This window comes from Thermobia domestica, chromosome 7 (assembly GCF_964235325.1).
Source record: "Thermobia domestica chromosome 7, izTheDome1.hap1.1, whole genome shotgun sequence".
Classification (NCBI taxonomy): domain Eukaryota; kingdom Metazoa; phylum Arthropoda; class Insecta; order Zygentoma; family Lepismatidae; genus Thermobia; species Thermobia domestica.
The window spans coordinates 95,796,169-95,817,702 of NC_137460.1; the positions used below are offsets into that span (position 1 = coordinate 95,796,169).

The 21,534-nt window shown below is 31.0% G+C and overlaps 1 protein-coding gene across 2 annotated transcripts in view; it reads left to right on the top strand.

Moving 5' to 3' along the window:
* LOC145690294 (ATP-binding cassette sub-family G member 4-like) overlaps positions 1-20,566 on the top strand; it is a 103,006-nt gene extending 82,440 nt beyond the window's left edge. For both annotated transcript variants that reach the window (XM_081765066.1, XM_081765067.1), the window contains exons 11-13: positions 589-689; positions 4,714-4,869; positions 6,927-20,566. In XM_081765066.1, coding sequence (XP_081621192.1) covers positions 589-689; positions 4,714-4,869; positions 6,927-7,271 — 602 coding nt within the window. In that variant the 3' untranslated portion in view covers positions 7,272-20,566. The remainder of the gene's footprint in view (positions 1-588; positions 690-4,713; positions 4,870-6,926) is intronic.
* The last annotated feature ends 968 nt before the right edge of the window (positions 20,567-21,534 follow it).

A 21,534-nucleotide genomic window follows, 5' to 3' on the forward strand; every position in this document is an offset into this window, starting at 1 on the left:
CCTAAATAAAACTCATGTGCTAGTCAGTAGTCCTTCATGGCCTGCAATGGTAAGGAGATAATATTTTTTTGATAATTAGGGAACATCTAGACAAAAATCAGTCATTTGATTTTTTTGTTTTTGCAAGTTTTGGAAGAAGTAAAAATAAAAATGTCAACAAATGTATAAGTAACTAACAAACACTTTTAATTTGTAAATTGTTTTTTTTTTTTTTTCCTGCTAACACAATATAGTTAACGCACTATTAAAACTTCTACTACTCTCCTACTCTCAGCGTATTGATGAAGAATGCAATATTACTTTATTTTTATTAATATACTTGGTAATATACGAGCTTAATAATAATAATAATAATAATAATAATAATAATAATAATAATAATAATAATAATAATAATAATAATAATAATAATAAAAGAGTTGAAACTTTAGTATAACCAGCATATTGATATGTCAAATAACTGAACTACTTTTTCGAAAAGATTTGAGTAATGAGTGTCAGAAGTTGTAATATCAGAACATTGACTTTTTCTTATTTTGTTATTGCATTGTTTTAATAAAATTTTCACTTTTTTTTTTTAAATTTCAGTTCCGCTGGAAATGGCAGTATTTATGAAAGAGCATTTAAATTATTGGTACTCTTTAAAATCATATTATTTTGCTAAAACGATGGCAGATATTCCGTTCCAGGTAAGGAATGATTATTATACTATTTAATAATTATTAGATTATTTATTGGTCTGTGATTAACTAATGATGTAGGTGCTTTCATTTTCGTATCTTCCGTTTCCCATTTAGTAAAATCATTTTATTTTTGTTCAGCTCTGTTTTTCTTTTTTTCTTTCTTCTGTTCCTTAGTTTGAGAAAGGACTACGCAGTTGAAACAAAGTGTGGATAAAGAAAAATAGTAATGCAATTTTCCTCGAACGCCAAGGTGAATTAAAAAGGGAATCTTGACTTGATCTTGAAGTTGTCGAAATCAAGAATGACGAGCGCATCGTAAATTTGTCAGTACTTACAATTTTGAATTTTAAAAAGGTCGCCTTGGTGAGATCTTTCGTCTTTTAAAAAGGTCGCCTTGGTGAGATCTTTCGTCGTACAAATAATTTTTACTTTCCAGTTCATGAAAGATAATGATATGAAACTTAATGATTTAAATGGCGTGACTTATCATTTTTTCTTTTCTATTTTTTACTTACGTACCAGTTCTAGTTCTATATTTCAGTTCACTGCAGAGTGTATTCCAGAAGTACCATTCGAATTTTCCGTGTGATTCTTTCCTCTCTCCCTCAAAAATCCTTTCTGTTTCTTGTTCTTGAATAGTAACTCCTTAAACTTCTTGAGCTGAATTCTTTACACTTTTTTGTTCTGAAAAGTATTAAATATGCCATTTAATAGGGTCGAACTTTTGCATCCTTTTCAGATCTGCTCATAGTTTGCATGTCTTGTAGATCTGTTTGTATGATTTATATCATAGTCATCATGAATTCAGTTACTTTGACTTGACTAAAGCAATTATGTTTCATTTGTTGCTTGTTTCCTTTCGGGAAAATCATATTCCTGTGTAAACATTATATTTTGGTTATGCATTTTTATATACAACTTTACTGTAATTGCTTCATGCTGCTACGAAGTATCCCGAAGATTTCGGAACCATTCTGAAACGATTATTTAAAACATAATCCTGGTATTTGATTTGTCATAAATCTATCATTCCTTTTTCACATCCAGAACAGATGTCAACGAATAATATATAACTTACCTGATTTCTAAGTACATTAATTCCATATCTCCTTGGTTACATAATAGTAATTGTTTTGTGTAACAGTTAATATAATAACTGTTTTTGTATTATTTTTCTTTCAAATCATGATTGTCGAATTCCTAGGCAATACAAATAAACCGTAAATTTTTCCTGAGAGATTTTCATTTTTGTATTATTTTATTTAAAAGATACCCAGAAGAAAGAAAAAAGAAAGAAAAGAAAAAGGGTGAATTAATTGAATGAAAGTAAAAGTAATTGTACAATATACAACTAACGAACTAATGTAATATTGTGAATTCAGAAAAAAAATTGGTTAAAGAATAACGATTCAGAGCTATTGGCATGGTTAAGCATCTAGGTGCAAGAGGTGTGGGAATGCTTTTGAGGAGAAGTGTAGTATTATTAGAATTTATAAGTTACGTAGAATAGAGTAAGCAAAAGGTGGTTAAAGGATGAAATTCACAACAATTGAGTCGGTCTACGTAAAAAGGGCACATAGGAGAAAACTCTGTTTCGAGTAAACGCAGAAAGAAAATGATAATACTGTATGCTGTAAATAAAATAACAGTTACTGAGTTGGCAACTAACCGCATAGAAGATACAGCCTTTCTAAAACGTAATTTCCCGATAACACTATATTGCATTTGTATATTAATAAGTAATACATAGAAATGGGCAATATGTTTATGTGCCCTTTTTACTCAGGACATTTTTATAGTACAGAACGAATAATTGAAAGCCATATTAAAGTTTCAAAAACTATCTTTATTTCTCAAAATGTATTGAAACTAAAACTTACGGAGATTGGGAAATCATATGTTCGATCAAGTCAATATCATCTTGCTGTAAAAAACGATACAAACTTCTAACGTCATTGACTTTTAATTGATTCACTTCGGTGTAAGGACACCTTGTATCTTTTACGTTGCGAACATCTCCAATCTTCTGAATAGGTCTCCAATAAGTAAACACATTATACTGTCCAAGATAAGTTTTAGAACAAGGATTACCAATCACCTCCTTTTGTATTTCCCCCCCCTGATGATTGACTAGTGTCGCTCACACTGGGAGAAACTATGCCCTCTGACCGGAAAAAGTTGAAGCAAAGAGTTTTTTTTTTTATAAACTTGCCAACCAGAGAGTAGACTCAGTCATCAGAAAATTTCTGTTTTGACCACATGTGGCATTAGAAAGTGTATGACATCGCCGACTTTAAACGGGTATACTAGCTATATTGTTTGAGGTATTGACATGAAACTGGAAACACTGAACCTTTATACACAGACGAACAAGAGCATGCAATATGCGTAAAAAGAACACATAAACTTATATGTCGTTTTTACGTAGACCGCCTCAATTTTCATGAAAGTTACAGTTAGAGGATTTAGTTTTGTGTTTCTTTTTCTGCTTTTATTTTACTGTGTTTTACTGTGATTTTCATTTTTCTTTCTGTGTCGTAGTTTCTTTTATTTTGTGCTTAGTAGATTACAAAGTATTGTAGTCTTAAAAAGAAAAAAGAAAGAAAAAGAAAAAAAACTGGTCTGTGGTTATAAATAGTATGTTGAAGAGTTAGAGTGAAGATCTATTAGATAATTTAGAATTTAAGGTTAAAGATTCTACGTATAGAAACATTGAATTACTATGGCCTCATTACGTATATATTCACATACACATATCAATTTATATTCTTCGAATAAAAGGCACTGTGACTAACAGTAGCAGTTTAATGTAAACAATACGTTATGGTGGGGTTCGTGACTAACACATTATAAGAAATTATTTTATAAACGATTTAAAACGATTTAATTGTCATTAGATAAGTTTACAATGAGTAGAAAGTTATCAAGGGACGAACGTACTTCAAAAGTGGTGGTTACTTGACAGCAGTTAAACAGATACAAGCTTTCTTCCAGAAAGTTTCGTCCGCGGGAGCTGAAACAAAATATGACGGGGATTGCACGTAGACTCGATTTGCTAAAGGACAAATGTATCGTTTTACCTCCGTCTCGACAAGCAATTGGTAACTTGAAAATCAAATGAAATCTTTTAAGTTTTATGTCCGGCGGTTATACTAGCTGGGCTAAAGAAGACAATTGGTAACTTAAATAGAAGGTTTGAATAGACTGGGTCTGTAGCCAATCTTCCTTGAAACCTAAATACAAATCGTCATCCAATAACACTAGTGACATATATTTTTCTTTGCTTAAAAGATGTAATTTGTGCATTGTAAATAATGGATAACACTGAACACTTAATTTAGGTAACCTAACTTCCTAACCTAACCTAACCTAATATTTCAATGCAACTTCGAATAACTTTATACGTTTCGTAGTTGATAAATAGTACGTTTCAAGTGCATTTTTATTAAGTGACTTATGAGCCTCTATGTACATTTTTGGTTACTGCAGAGAGAAAAGAAGACAAACCGGGATGATTAAGATATAAAATTTCTGTTTATAAATTTATTGGATGTTTCATTTCTGAACGAGGTCCATATATTATTTAAGAAAAATGTCAAATTTTGTCCACCACCCAAGCAATTCCCGTTACTGGGGCACACTGTAGCTGTAGAGCAAGCAAGAACTTCAGTAAAGAAGAAGAATGGGGATATTTTTGCGCTAGAATGTATGAACCAGCATACACAAAGTTTTCCGACTTAACAAAATAGTAATCTCAAAAAATAGGTTTAATAAATTAGTAAAGAACTTGAAGATACGGTTAGATCAGGTTAATGCATGGTTACTAAATCTGATAAGAAGAATAACCTGGTTTCAATTTCACGCTAATATTATAGACATAAGATGTTGGATTGGATTTAGAAGGAGGGAAATGAGATACTTTCAAAGAACTAATTAAATTTGAGTTGTATAATACAGTAAAATAACATATTTACCTTTGTATGTGTTGTTTATTAAGGAGCTTGAAATGTTTATTATCTTTCTTTTTCAGATTGTATTTTCTATCATTTACGTAATTATTATCTACTTTATGACATCACAACCATTAGATGCCACAAGGTTTTTAATGTTCCTAACTATGTGCATTTTAACATCCTTCGTTGCTCAGAGTTTAGGAGTTCTTATTGGTGCTGCAATGAGTGTTGAGGTAAGAAAACATTATATATATATATATATATATGTATGTATTCATATTATTACGCTGAAGAACTTTAACACATTAAACACATTTACTGCATGCGGAGTTGAAGATTATCGAAACATTTACACAAAACTGCACGAGTTTTTAAAAATATAATTTATGAAAATTGAAAGTCAGGTTTATAAATAACTCTTTATTAGATCTACGAACATAAATGTGGGAATGTGTTCCCTTAAGAACATTTGTTCTCATATGATTGACACTCGGTCACTTCTGAAAGAAGAAATAATGAAACTATCATGTAGATATTAACCAGTTAATTAACGGCATTGTCTGTAAGACTTGCCCATATATATATATATATATATATATATATATTTGAATTAAGAAGATTCTGGTACCTTTTCATCTAATTCACTTTTTTCTTTATTTAAACAATTATTTTGTTCCACATCATATCGAGAATTTGATGCTAAGATATATCTACCTGTGTATGAGAGAGAATTTTAGATAAAGAATAATGTATGAAATTCCTTTGAACGTTATCATCTAAAATTTTTGAATTTATTTTTTAGATAGATTATTATTCATGAACGTAGATTATTATTCATGAACGTCTTAAACATGGGCAGTAGGGAAGCATTGTTTTCCATAATACTACTAACCTTTTATTTATTTTGTTTTAAAATAGCAGCTTCTGTGGCAATGCTGTTTAACTGTTGTGTAGGAAAAATGAACATAAAAGTGAATTATTTTCACTAATGACGAATGCTGGCTTTTATAAATATTAGTAGAATTTGAACTGCAAGCTGCATGTGAAAGGACCATTGATGTTACTAAGATTACGTTCGTAACATTTTTCTAAATGAATTTAAAATGCAGTGCAATGCTGCATAAATATTCAACAAATTAATATGTTTCTAATTCTAACTTCTTAATTGTGATTTCACTTCCATTAAGAAAAAAAAATCTACAGACACCAATGATGTTAATATTGTTAACAAGTTATATTCATACAAACAAGATTTGTAAAAGATAATAAAATTTTGGTTTGAATTTGACTGCATACAATTAATTTGCTAATATACTAAATAGTGATAGTTGAACTGGAACATTATTTGTGTAAAATGTTTTCGTTGGTACAAAGTAAACATAGCAGCGCTACATCCATGCTTACCTTGCAAAACGAACTGAAGTGATAACGCTGAAATCTGCCACAAGCAAAGACAGTGGTGCTATCTATTGAGTTGCGAGCGCAGAGAGCCGTACAGTCACCCTACAGTTGATTAGAACACAAGTATGGATTAAAATTACTCTAACTCTCCATAAGGAATTCAAAACCATTCATGGCAGGGTCGCATATACTATATATTGACTTAACCTCATAGATGTAATTTTATCTTAAATGAGGGACACATGATATTATTATCAGGGCTGTCCCGTCGGCAAGGAGCTAAGTAAATTACGGACCCAATATTGCAGGTGAGAATTCCATATCCAGCACAAATAAATGATTTAAGTTTTTTTCATACTAATGATAATGATGTTCACCACAGAGTTATCTTTAAAGTAGATATTGTTTACGTTATGAGTTCACTTTCTGACATTAATAGTATGCAATCATAAAAATGTATTACAAAATAATGGTTTATCAGCTCAAAATATTTTGAATCCCAGGGTTGAATCGGAAAGAGTAAACTTGTTACTTCCCCTTAAAAGAGCCTAAGTCTTGCTTCACCCATAGGATGGTCCTTTATTTATTTATTTATTTATTTATTTATTTACTTATTTATGATTAGTATTAACAGCATCACCATCGTTATCTCAAATTACCACCTTCGTTTCTGAAGATAAATTTCACTATCGCTGTAACTATATTTATCTGAGGGCAAAACATTAGGAAATTATTTGGGAGGACTTAAACATTTTTAAAACAGACCTGGTGATGCCACTTCGAAAACTTGAGAAATGAAAACGATTGATTTTGTTTTAGCTTATTTTGTTTCTACCAAGCTAGATTTGTATTTTACATTTTTTGTTTTTGTTTTTTGTTTTCTTTGCAGAGCGGCGTATTCTTAGGTCCAGTTACTTCTGTGCCAGTTCTTTTATTTTCTGGATATTTTGTTACGTTCACGACAATCCCTCCTTATCTCCAGTGGTTGTCCTATGTGAGTTATATGCGTTATGGATTCGAAGGAGCCATGTTGTCCATATATGGATACGGACGTGAAAAGCTAAAGTGCTCGCAGCCATATTGCCACTTCAGAACTCCATCGAAATTTTTGGAAGAACTTGATATGGAGAAATCTGAGTATTGGTTAGATGTAGTTGCTTTAACGGTGTTTTTTGTAGTGTTACGAGCTGTAGCGTACATTATATTAAGGTATAGAGTTAGGTCAAAGCACTGATGTGTGTGTTTGGCAATTGTTTTTACAAGATGCGTTCAGGATCGCTTTGAGCTCTGTCTGCTTTCGAAATATACAGAAATGAACGAGCTTACTGCAACGAGTACTACATGTGATCGACAGCAAATGTTCATACTGTTCTTGTAGACATGATTTTCTATCAATGTCATCGGAACTAAGGGACAAATTTGTGTTTAGTTTGCATTGTTTTATAAAGAACTACTCTCTCTGTCGCTGCGCTTTAAAAGAGCAGTGTTATCTTGATTACTCTCGATATTTAAAAAAAAAGAGACAATAACAAAAGTCTAACTATTTTGTCAGCATATCTAGCGGTAAAGTCGTGGGCAAAGAAAAGTACAAGAAAAAAAGTAGCAGTACGTGACAGGTACGTAGATTCTGGTCTTAAGTAGAACCACATAGGCGAAGCGAGCTATCCATCAAATCCTTCACATCATCTGCTGTTTTACATTTTTTTTGTTTTTTGTTTTTACTTATGTCTATATCTGGTAATATCCAACAAAATATCAGGATATTTTTTTTAATGATTCCGATTCTTTTTTTTAAAAAAGTATACAATGGTAACAAAGTTATTGGGCTAGAAGTGGTGAAAATCAGCATTAGCTCCCGTATAAAAAAGAAGAAAAAATATAATTATATAAGCACACGTCGTTGTTATAAGAACTGTAAATATACAAATGTAAATTTAAGCAGAATTAATGTGTAATAAAAGATTTTAAATGAAAGAATCCCGCAAATACTGATTTAATGAACCAGGTAATATGAGTAACAAATAGTTATCGTTTTATTTGTTTCCCTCTTTTGATTTATTTTACTTTCGTGATTCTTTTGTTTGTCAATTACTGGTTTCATAATGTGTCTTGTTTCCAGTTTCATTCTTGAGTGCATCTACTTTTGAAAGGTCGATTTCAGCGCATGAACTATGTAAGAATTGAAATTCTACATTAGAATATGCATTGACGGTTCTTGAACTTTATTTTTGTTTGTGTTGGCTTGATCTTTAAGAGTTGAATCTCCAGAATTCTCTTGTTTTTCTTATTGCTCTCTTGATTATTTGAATCATTTTAATTCGTTGTAGATTTACTTCTGTGATATTGGATCCCTTGTTTAGTTTGTAAATTCAATAAATTTGTACTTTCCTTATTAGCACCTGTATTTTCTTCATCTTCTTGAATGGCTACCTCCTTCAGATAAGATTTTTGCTCAGTATTTTGGTAATCGTTCTTATGTATTAATTCTCCTTAATTTTACATTTGTATATTCACAGATCTTACAACAACGACTTGTAATTATATAATTATAGTTTTTCTTCTTTTTTACACTCGGGCTAGTGCTGATTTTAAGCACTTCTAGCCCGATAATTTTGTTGTCGTTGTAAGTATTGAAAGTGGTTATGATATGATTCTTATTTTCATTTGACTTGCAGATGAGTTCCATGCTCACTTATTGTCAATACACTCAAATTTGTTCATTCGTTCCGAAGGTACTGATGAAAAATCATATGGAGCATTCAGAGCACAAGGAAATCTAGTCCAATTACCGAAATTGTGAGAGAAAAAGATATAGGTTTGTACGGTACATTTTAAGTACATGAAAAAGTTAACACATTTTCTTAAAAAATATTATTATTATAAGAATAATTTACAATATCTGGGCATGAAACTTTTAAACTCTGAAAGAAGCTTCGGATAGAGATCCTGAAGATGAAATATGTTCAAAATATGTAAAAGTAGAACCAGACAGACTTGATTTCCTTGTGCAGTGAACGCGCCATATTGAGAAGTGATAAGTATTTGTTTTTTGCTGGTGACTGTACAAATTTATGGTACGATTTACCAATATTTCCAGTCCGTATCAAATCTGCTCATGAAAAAAAATATGTATATATAATTCAGTATAATGGTGAAAACTTAAAAACATTTTTTAATACTTGCTAGTTATATACATATATATTTTATGCATCTTAATCGAGTCCTAGCATTTGTTGTTTTCACCATTAGATAGAACAGTTTTAGATAAGAATATTTATATGCAAGTAAACAGTGGTGCTGAGAACTACAGTTCTATGTAGTAGAGTAGGTAGCCCATTACATTCGACTTTTTTAAAACAACTAAAATAAGTTTAAAATAAATCAACAGGAAAGTGAAATAATAAACGTGCAGAAACAGGTTGAATACGTAATTTAAAGATTTAATTTTGAAAATGTAAATTTCCTTAAAAGTAATGTAGTTTAATTTGTATTCACGTAATTGTCTTATGTTTGTTTTAAGTAATATGTTGTTCATATATGAGAAACAGTAAAACGAAAGAAAAAAAGAGTTAAAATCATATCCATATTGTTGACTCAGAACTTTATCAAATGTTTCAAATATAGAGTATATTATTTAGTATTTTGATAACAAGGTGCAAGTAAAAGCAATATTAGAAAAGTGAAGTATATTTACATATTAACATTTCTGGATTATGAATTACATTGTTTTTATTTGTGTATCATGTGATACTGGAGTTTTTTGGCCTCAAGTTCAAGAATTATTATTATTATTATCATTCTACGTATTTATTTATCCTAAAATATATCTGACTGATTTGTTTTATTATTATATATATAAAAAATGTTGATTCCAAATTGTGTATATGACGTATGTGATAGTTTGTGTTTTATATAGTATGTCTCTTCTTATTACATTTTATAAAAAGAAGTATAATAAAAATCTGTCACATTATGTTTTGAACACTTGATAATGTTCCTTTTGTTTTATGGTTGTATTACGATTAGAATAATTCAGTGTATGTTTTAAGTTATTCTAAAAATCAGCATAGCATTGTTTCTTCCTAATTAAAAACAATTAGATTTGAATCTCATAGTTAAATATTTGCAACTCTATGCATTCATTTAAAATATTTTGTGGTATGTTATACAATTTGACTCGAGCTATTAGAAATTGTAACCAGAGAAGAATTACAGTTAACCACAACCCAAATCAAAAAGAAAATAAGGAAAAAAAAACTTCTTAGGGAAAAAAGGAAAAAGAAAATAATGTAGTTATAAATACATCCATGAATATATTACCGAAACAAATAAAATAAGATATTGTAAGTTTATTTTATTTATTTTTCTGCCCAAATATTTTAAAATAAAAGATACATATAAAAATAGACATAAAAATGCATTTTTTATTTTCTAGCTTTTCAGTTAAAAGTGTAATAAAAATACAACAATATACTCAGAAGTAAAACAAAAAGTCCATAAATTCGGTTTACGTTAGCAATTGAATGCCCGAACTTCTTGAAAATAAAGGGAGAAAAGAAAATAATGTAATTATAAATAAAGGTAATGGATAAATACATCCATTAGTGTATTCCCGAAACAAATAAGATAAAATCATCTTTTGTTGCCCAAATATTTAAATAAAATACTTACGAAAATACGCACTAACATGATTTATTTTATCTTCTAGTTCTTGCAAAAAAAAAAAAAAAAAAAAAAAAATCTAATAAAGATACAATAGTCTACTCAGGAGTGGAAAAAAATAGAAATTTGGCGTGGTCAGTTACTAAAACCCTAAACTTAAAAAAAGAAAGAAAAGAAAATGAAAATGAAAGAAAATAATACGGTTATAAATATGAGTAATACGATAAATACATCTCTATTAGCCTGCTTCTCAAAACAAGTAAAATAAAATCTTACATAAACTCGTCATAATTAAATGAAACGATTTCATCATCAGTACATACTGTATTTATTTTAGATGGTAAATTTCCATATCATTTATAAAGATAGTTTGATATTATACATTACATTGTAGTTATGGTATGTCAGTGAAATGAACATTTAAAGATCTGATTTTTTTTCTTTACATTACTTTGTAAATATTAGCTTTAATATTAGCTTCCTTATAGCTTCATTTATAAAGTAGCTTTAATATTAGCTACTTTGTAAATATTAGCTTCACTCTGTGATATCCATCTATCAGTCAAGTTCAAGTTCATTCCCCCGCTTTTGTGTTTTTGAGTTAAAGAAAAACAACCGATGTTAACATAATTGAATAACTTTATAGTATCCTTATGGGTTGATTATATATATGGGTTGATTATGGGTTGAACGTAGTTATAAATAACATATTCAAGACAACAAGTTCAGAAGGCTAGTGCAGTGAGTTTGTGTTATAATATATGAAAGAATTCATGAAAGAAGTCGTGTCCAAACGTTGGAAACGATGTTATTTTTCATAGTTTGTTTGTAACGTGTGATTACTGTTCCTGCTTTGGTGGAAGAAAAAACTTGAATGACTAACTGAAGACACATTTAGTATGAAGTGAGTTATCCCATTATCTTCGTGAATTTCTTAATGTGACAGCATAAAGGATAGAAGGACAAAAACAATCGAAATAGAAAATATATAAATAAATAAAAGTAACATAACGTGAAAATTATATTCTTCAATTGCTTTCAGTAGTAATTGAAACCTAATAAGTCGTAGAAGGGAATAACCAGTTTAGTGACAAGTTATGTCGGGGAAGGGGCGAAGTGGCGTATCATCTTGATTTTTATAATTTTATAGGAGTACGATTTAAAATGTCTCGTATAACGTTATATCTTCGTACTCATTTCAAAATTCGCCATTTTCAGAAAGTTTATACCTCCGTTAATATAAAGAATTCCTGAAATGAGTACGAAACTATTTATAGTTGATGAAACTATTTATAGTTGATTGAGCAGGTTAAATAGGGATAGATGGTGGTCGTAACTCAAAATCGCCTTTTCAAGTTACGCCACTTCGCCCCTTCACCGACGGTTGTTGAGAGTTGAAATAACATTAATTCATTCACATAAACTTAGGTTAAAATTTTAGTTTTGTTCTTCTGGAAACTTCTACGTTTTAGACTTCGTTTCTCCTAGTACCCCTTCCTGGGACGTGGATATTTTCTACTGTGTATTGTTTTGTCTTTTAAAGTTATGGTATAGATAAATATAAGAAACTTGAAATAGTATTGACAAAACATTTTTCATTGTATAACATTGATATGTCAGTACATTAAGTATCACTTAGTATTTATTATATAACTACAAATATTGGTCTTTGTTTTTAGTTTAACATATAAGGAGTATATATTTATACATAATACATTCCCTATTGTTTTTTGTACAATTTTAAAAAGTGTTTCTATATTTAAACCAATGAAAATGGTGTTTGAAAATCCTTTACGAATTCAAGAACAATTGATGATTGGATTGAAACGGTACAGAATATCAGTATTTCAGTTGTTTATTACGTTTCTTTTTCTGAGAAAGATAAGATTGTGCTACTCAAAGATTTAATTTTATTCTAATACTTTAAATAATACCCTAATTCTTACATGTCTTTTAATAACAGTAGGTAAGTAATACCTCACTTGCATTCGGTTACCATAGCGACGACTGCAGTTTGCTTCAAACAAAAGCATATTAGATACAGTCTTCAAACAACTTTTATGGTCATTGAACTCCTGCACATTGATTTTTTTCGTAATAATTGATAGAGATCTGGAAGCCTTAATGGTTTAATTTTCCTGATTTCTTGTTCAAGTTTATATAAGTTTAAATTTACCGTATATATTCATTTTTTCTCTTTATATTTCTTAATCTTTGAAACTAATATTATATGTTGAATTTTCGCTGAACACTTTCAGCATTCTCAAAACCAAGGTAAAGAACATTATTTACCATTGTTTATAATGTTCCACGGAATTAACTTTATGACATATAAAACCCGGAAGTTCATTGCTGCATTCACAAAAGCTCTCCAGGTCTCCATGATTTCTGTTCTTAACTAACTAGATCCAATTTGTACTTTGTAGTTCAATTTCTGCGACATCCATCTTAATATTGTCCTCCCATCTGCGCCTAGGGTTTCCTAATTGTCGTTTTCTGATTGGATTGTCAGTTAAAAGTGTGAAAGTGTTCCTACTTCCCTTCGTTGTGGCTACATGACCTTCCCACCTGAGCCCCGTAGGCTTGATGACCTTAACAGTGTTTAGTAAACTGTATAAATTATGCACTTTCTCATTATGAAGTTTTCACCATTCCCCATCCCCGTTCCTCTTGGGTCTGAATATTCGCCTTCTATTCTCTATTCCCTGATTCTCTTCTCTGATACTTACAGTCTGCGTTCTTCTCTCAGAGTAAGCGACCATGTTTCGCAACTATTACAATATAACGGGCATAATTATCGTTTTGTATATTTTAAGCTTCAAATTCTGGAATTATTTTATTTCTTCTGGAATTATTGAATTTTCTCCAGGAATTATTGTATTGTCCGGGATTTATTTGGGTAGACCTTACGTTGAGTAATTTTCAAAGAAAATAGTCGCAAGGAGTAATATCATGATTATATAGGCACGAGAGAGTACATACCATGAGAAATCCCACGTAGCAAGGCAGTTGTCTCGCTGAAGGTGTGCCAGGTTGTGCTATCCTGTTGAAACAAAGAGATACTGAACACATAGAACCCTGCGTTCTAAAACCAGAACCTCTAGCTTCTGTATTGATATAGAATATCATGCATGTTTTATTTGTATAAGCTCTAAAATAAAGACATTACATCCGTTGCTCTTAATGGGATACTTTTGATTAACTACTGTTTCAATACAACGATAAATGTACGTATTGTATAATTTAACAAAATGAGACTTTTTTCTATTACGCTTACCTGTTCGTGAAATTATGCTTCGCACCTGGTGAAGAAAAATTACTGAAAATGGTTATTTTTTACGTATCAGAGGAGATAAGAAACTAAAGTGGCGACTACTATGACAGCTAACAGAATATGACGATATCATTTTTTCTAATGTATTGTTTCAGCTATGTCTATTTTTAACTTCATGGATTTTTGCGTTCTAAGTAAGAGATGCTGTGTTTAACATCAATGATAGGGAGGGTCTAGCTTTCAAACCTCTCTTGGACAAGATACAAAAAAATAAACGGGACCCTGGTGGCTCAGTGGGAGTGTGCTCATTTCTCGCGTGTAGAGCCTCTAATTCGAGCTCATTTCCCGCCAAGTGGGCTTTGTGGTGGACGAACACAGTATGTAGAGGCTTTCTTGTGGTTCTTCTGTTTTCTTCCACTTTCGTCATTCCATAATTATCGTCCATTTCAGCATCACCGTGTCCCTTAGACTCGGTGTATAATCATGGAATGTTGCACTTAAAAAAATATTAAAGTACGTATACATAAATCCTGAAATGATATGAACTTAGAAGCTTGGACTTGATGAGATTTTGTTGCTTAACATCATAAGCATCAGCCGGAAAGATTCCAGTGATTCAAACAGGTGTACATTTTCGTGGCTGCAATTAAGTGAAACAAAACATGAATTATTAAACATAAAACAAAATATAAAAGACACATAAAATGTATTTTGACTGCTTTTGATCCTTCTTATTTTCTTCTTTCGTCTTCAATGTTCTACTTAGATGGAAGTAAATTACGGTGTACAGGAATTCACTCTGAACGCAGTAATTTAACTCATGAGTCTTCGCTTCAAAGTATCTTTCCTATTGAAATACTACAATTAGATTTCTGGTACTGTTTATGTTGATTAAATCAAAACGTCAGCTTAAGCACAAGAACATCGACTATTGTTTGTTAAGTTATTTTACTTAACTGCAATATTTTAAACATATTTTGACAAATGAAGAACAAGATAAGGTAATCACTTTGTTGTGGGCTGCAGAGATAAGGAATATGTTGACCTTCAGTCAACGGCGCCGACTTTCCAAAATTTATGCTGGGTGCATATCAATGCCGGGACATGTTGTATGTTTTCAGGAGAGTCTCGATATTTTTGGATTGATTTCCTTTTAATTATAATCTTTTATGAACACTGTCATAAAGGGCTGTGCTCGATTCTATTCACAATATAGATCCATATTTATTGCGGGGACTGCCTTTGACTAAGCCAGAGACAGGCAGGAAAGGGGTGAATGTGTTGTTTGGTTGCTTTACACACACACATTTGAAACAAATAATTATCTGTTAGAAGTTAGAAATTTTAACTTCCATCTTTATTTCAATTGCTTATTTTTTGATAATGGCAAATGAGAAATATTTATGTTATTTTGTTTCTATCAAACCAAAAATCTTGTGAGTGCGGCGCACCGACAAGATTATTTGTGTGGGTGCTGGAGCCCCGGAGCACCTACGTAGTCGGCGCGCATGTCTCCAGTAATGTTAAACCAATATCAGTGTAAATATACTGACTGAGTTACAATATTTGTTTTTCTCGTTTTCACATAGATAAATTGGTTAACATCAAGTAAGCATAAAGTGAAAACATATTTCTTTATTATGGACCATTGGGATAGTTCGAACGTATAATAGATGTATCAGATGTTCAGATATATTTAAGAAAAACATCAATTTGCCTCTTTAAGAAATCATTAACTTCAATTACGTATCTTTGTTCGTATGTAGTCAAATTGTTACGGCAAGAGTTCTGAGATTCTATCCTAGGAGAAAATAGAATTTACGGTATTATTTTGCATTGTGATGCTATTAAGAGTATATCTGAATTTAAGAAGTAGCGAACACTACTGGTATTACTTGTATGTATAGGGTTTCTAGAAGTCCCGGGATTGCATAATCTGTTTCCCCCTCCAAAATTGTTCAAAACTCCAAATTGCCCGGATTGTTTTCCAAAACAAATTAATATCATTACTGTAATATTTAAAATATACCATTTTTATTGGTCACAGTATTCAACCAATAGGAATATTTTACTCTCGTACTTCTGGTGAGTGCTGACCTATTACGTAATAATTCTGGTATTTTAGCAATAAAAAAAAAAGCATAACTGTGACTCTACCGTAAGTTTTCATAGGGTATCCCGGTTTATAGTCATAATCTAGTGATAAGAGCGTTCGACTCATATCCGCGTGGTCCCGGATTCGATTCCTGGCCGCTGCTTCCCAATTTTCGGCATCCACCCAGCGTTGTGAGGCAAACTGGGGAGCCACTAGGTGTAGAAAGCTCCTGACGCGCATGTTAGGAACAGAGCGTCGCAGCGCACTGACTACATGCTCGCCGCTAGGCTGGACGTATTTCATCCGGTAGCTAGCAGATGGCGCTGAAGCAGGCTTAGGCTCATAAATGGACCGTTACGCCACATGGTTTGGCTTTGGTCCCGGTTTATAGTGTAAAATTTCATAGTATATCCCTATTATTCAGTTTATAGTCTGAAAATTTGAGAGTCCTATGCATACATTAAGGTATTTTCATAAGCATATATTGTTACTCCAATGCTATTTACACACTCTGCTAGGAATACCTGGGAATAAATAATAAAGTCTGACTGAAGTATAAACTACAGATTATTAGTAATAACTAATGTTATAGTTTAGGTAATTTATTGTTTTTTGCCTTCTAAAGTTATTATTATTGCCTAACATTGAAGTTTTTATTAAGACATAGTACATTGTTAAGATTTTGTTATTTATTCTGAGCTGTGAAACATTGTTACTCCTATTGTACATATACAGAGTACTAGGAGTAACTGAAAATAAATAGCAAAATTTGATCAAAGTACTAACTATATGTATATTATATTAAGGGAGCAGACTATTAAATATTTTTCAAAAGCTAACAATTATTCTTTTGAGGTTTTTCGTAAATGAAAAGAGATAATGAAATGTAACTTACCACAATAATAGGTAATGTTATTCTATACCCGAAAATATGAATCCGAAGAATTTTCAGTGTTGCCGTCCGTAGAAATCACAGTGTGACCAGAATTTCAATTACCCAAAAATCTAGGTTAAGGCAGCGGCTAGAAAAATGAACTCAACGGTAATTGATGACTTATCATGTTGTCTTGGTTTCTTGTTAACTACTTTTTAAATCACATTTGTATTTATTTTGTAATAACTTACATAAGTTATTACAAAATAAATAAGTTATTACAAAATAAAAACAAATATTACTTAAAAAGTAGTTAACAAGGAACATAGACAGCATTATAAGTCATCAATTACCGTTGAGTTCATTTATCTAGTCGCTGCCTCAACCTAGATTTTTGGGTAATTCAAATTCTGGTCACACTGTGATTTCTACGGATATCAACATTGAAAATTCTTCGTATTCGTATTTTCGGGTGTAGAATAACAGTATCTATTATTGTGGTAAGTTACATTTCATTATCTCTTTTCACTTACGAAAAACGGCCAAAAGAAAAATTGTTAGCTTTTGGAAAATATTTAGTAGTCTGTCCCCTTGACTATATGATTTAACTCTTTGGGCTCAAGTATCGACTGTGAGCCGACATTATCATTTTCCATAGTTTTGCACTCCAACGTCTTATCTCGACTGGTTTATTTTAATTCTCCTCGTAGTTTTTTTGTTTTCACAAGAGTTGTCAGGAATCTCTATCCTTGTTAGCACTTCGAACATTTTATAGTCGAAATTTCCGAATAAGTAAATAAATAAATCAAGAAATAAATAAATAAATACAATAAATAATAATTCAGGTTCTTTTTGTGACACAAAAAGAAGGTACAGAGGGTTAATAATAACTTTGGTGTGTGTGTGTGTATGTGATAAAGACAATAATAATTTGCCGAAAATTTAACACAAGTTATTATTAACATAAACTTAGTACTTCGGTCGGTTGTTATTTATTCTGTTTTTTACAGTCTATACCACAATATAATACACGTGACAGTAGCTGCAACATAACCTAGAATAAATAACAAAATATGACCAAAGTGTTAACTTTATATTAGTAATTATGTTAATGTGTGTGGTGAAGATAATGATAAATCACCGAAACTTTAACACATGTTATTATTAATATGTACCGTAGTTTGTACGTAGGTCAGAAATTCGTTACATATTCTTCGTTATAGGCTGACTCAAACATAGTACTAACAGAGTATATAGTAGAAAATGTCCTCAAAGATCTTATTCATGTTGAACACACTGCATTTGATATATCTTTAACTAATCCATTGGTGTAGAGAATCATTTGGGTTAAATCCAGGACAGTTAGAAATGTTTGTCTTTAATATATGTATTAAATATCGGTCTCTTTCAAAGATTTTTTGCTACCATGGTTCACGACATTACGACTTAAATCTTGTACGAATGTAAAATTTAAACAAATACGAGGGGAAAAAATATTAAAAATACGAGAACACATAGTTATTCGAATGTAATTAGGTTTTCAACTTGTAAGAAATTATGCGATTGCTAATTCAGTAGAACTCGTTAAAAGTGTGGATTTAGTTAACAACTTGGAAGATTCCAAGTGTAGGTATATGAAAGAATGAAAAAATAGCTACGTGAAAGGATAAAATCGGCTGGGAAGCTTTGAGAAGAGAAAATCATACATAAAATTGTTGAAAAGAAAGAATGATATTGTAAATATGAATATAATAGAAAGGATGTTGGAAGATAATAGGAGAAAGGAAAGAAAAACATTTTACATTGAAACTAAGAGACTGTAGCGCATCGAAGCTTTTATATTTTCAGGAAAATATGTGCCAGTGGTGCCAAATATTCTCAACAATAAGATTAAAAAAAAAAAAAAATAAAGGTAAAACACCAAACTTTTCTTTTGGCATTCCTAGAACTGTATCCCTATTGCAACCGGTTCCATACGTAGTACCACACTTACGGGTTCGTTCTCCATTTGAAACAGGGAAATGAGGTATGCTTTCACTGTGGAGGTAAGGAATCTCCCTTACTTTCTTGATATTGGTATATACAGGAGGTAATGTGGTTAATATAGGCTAGCTATATACAGGAATATAACAGGAGGATAAATCCCCTCTGTCATCGCGCCTCCGTGTATAATAAATATTATAGACATTTCTTAAATTATATAATGATATATATATGATGATTATAACTAGTACTAAGACGTATACTATCGATCTTAGTATATCAAATCAAATAACTTAGAATCAAATAACTTCGTATAGAGTGAGATAATAGGAGACAAGTATTGATATAATATGTAGAAAGTGCTGTCTCCAATTTATTTTACCTGACACTCTTTTGTAGAGTACTGGTAATACTGTTTGACGCACACTGAATCTATTATTAATTGTCTGTTGTATATTGCTTTTATATCCGTCATAGTTGTTTCTATACACGATATACGGATTAGAAAAAGAATATTTATTCGTTTGTATGAGCCAAATGTATTTACTATTAACATATTTTTTTATTGTATTTCGTTAATTAAGCTAGTATTCTAGTGTAAACGATGAAAGTATTTGAATGAAGAAACAAAATATTTTAGCAGTATATATACCGCTAAAAATATGTATACATCAATATTTTTTAACCTGTTCACAATGATATTTCTCTCAGTCGTGATAATTAAGTCTGATCTTGGGTTATTTTTAGAAACACGATGTTTTTCAGATATATATACTATCGTTACTTGAATAATTAAGATTCGAATAAGGAATATTTGAAAAGCATATTGTTTGAATATTGAAATGTCAAAAGGTTGAAAACTAGTGGTTGTTGGGAAGAAAACTTCAAGTATATGGGTAAGTGGACAATGAGTCCATACCATATGATAAGGAAATTGGAGAAGGTTTCAGTTTTAGTCTGTGGAGCTAATAAATGTGCATTTAGCAAAGGAGTGCACGAAGCTGTGCGAAATCAATTAATATTTGGAATTTTTTAGTGAAGTGACAAGGAAAATGTTATAGTTGGAGGCACAATTAACTTTCACCACAGCAAAGGATATAGGGCTAGCTTTACAGATGGAATTATTTGAAAAAGAAGTTCGTGTATTTAAATCATGGGAAACAATAACATGACATAATCGCATCACAGACTAAAACTGCATAGCAAAGTTTTCCAACTTCCTTATCATATGGTACGGACTCATTGTCCAGTTACCCATATAGTTGAAGTTTACTTCCCAACACTGATGTATATATAAATATTTCAGTATTTTATTATAAAGGTTTCTGCACTGATAGCTTTCTTTCTTTTTTTTTTCTTTAAGCTACTGAAATAACTAAAGATTTATTTAATACTTTGATGTATCATTGACATTTAAATATTATAATATACACTCTCTTATTCGTGATAATAAAACAAATGATTCCATCTGCCTCAATGTTTTCTTGTATAAATGAGGAGCAGCAGAAATGAACGATCATGCCATTTATTTTTACGTTTATATATATGTATGTATTTATATGTATATGAGTGTATGTTTAAATATTTTTACTTATTTGTATTTTTTAAAATATTGTAAAAATAAATTTAATTGTATACAGATATTGTTCTTTTCTTAAATTCTAAATATAGATGTATAGTTTTAAATGAAGTACTCGTCAGGGATTTATTTTCAATGTGACTTAAACATAAATGGGAGGAGAAAAAAAGTGTTTTAATAGTTTACGTTTCAAAATTTGCTTCAAGTTAAAGACTTGTACAAAATTTAAGGGACAATGTTTAGCGGAAAGGGTCCAGCTATTTTTCTTAAAAAAAAAAAAAAAAAAAAATTGTTTCGTTTACACATTAGGTTCGTTTAGGTAAGTTTAAGCTAGGTTTGGTTAGTTTATGTTAGATTATGTTAGTGTTGAGAGCCAGCATAATTTTCGAAAAAAAAAATGATGTAATTTCGTTTATTTCTATTACTAATATTAGGTTAGGTTAGGTTAGTTCAGTTTAGGTTAGTTTAGTTTAAGTTAGGTTTGATTGGGTTAGGTTATGTTAGGCCTAAGTACTTGCATCTTTCATTTGTAAATTTTGCATTTTTTATGCACTTCTGGACCCCTTCTGCTAAACGTTTACCAATTTAAGGAAGTCTGAGGACAGATTGGAAAAACATCTTTCTTATTTTGGATCTAGTTTCAGTTGCAAAGTATTCTTACGCATTCTTATACCTCCCAATATTATGTCTTCATAATTCATAATCTTTCTACGTTTCCAGATTTGTCTGGTTACAGTTCTCCAGAAGGTAAGAGGTCTGCCTCTTAAGTACAGCGAGTACGTCACAAAAGGATGTCGGAGTTTCAGTTTGTTATACTGTCTCTTAGATGAGTTATATACGAGTAGCATTCATTCACAGCCAGAATTAAAGAAAAATGTAATAAATATAGTTTTGTGTATAAGCGTAGATTGTTTCCCTGTCTTTCGTCTTGACACTGCCAGTAGCAAAGATGGCGACGCCCGAATACTGGACGACTAAGAGTATCTGAAGAGAATATCAGCGACGAAATGCTTAAAGGTTGATTTTTTGC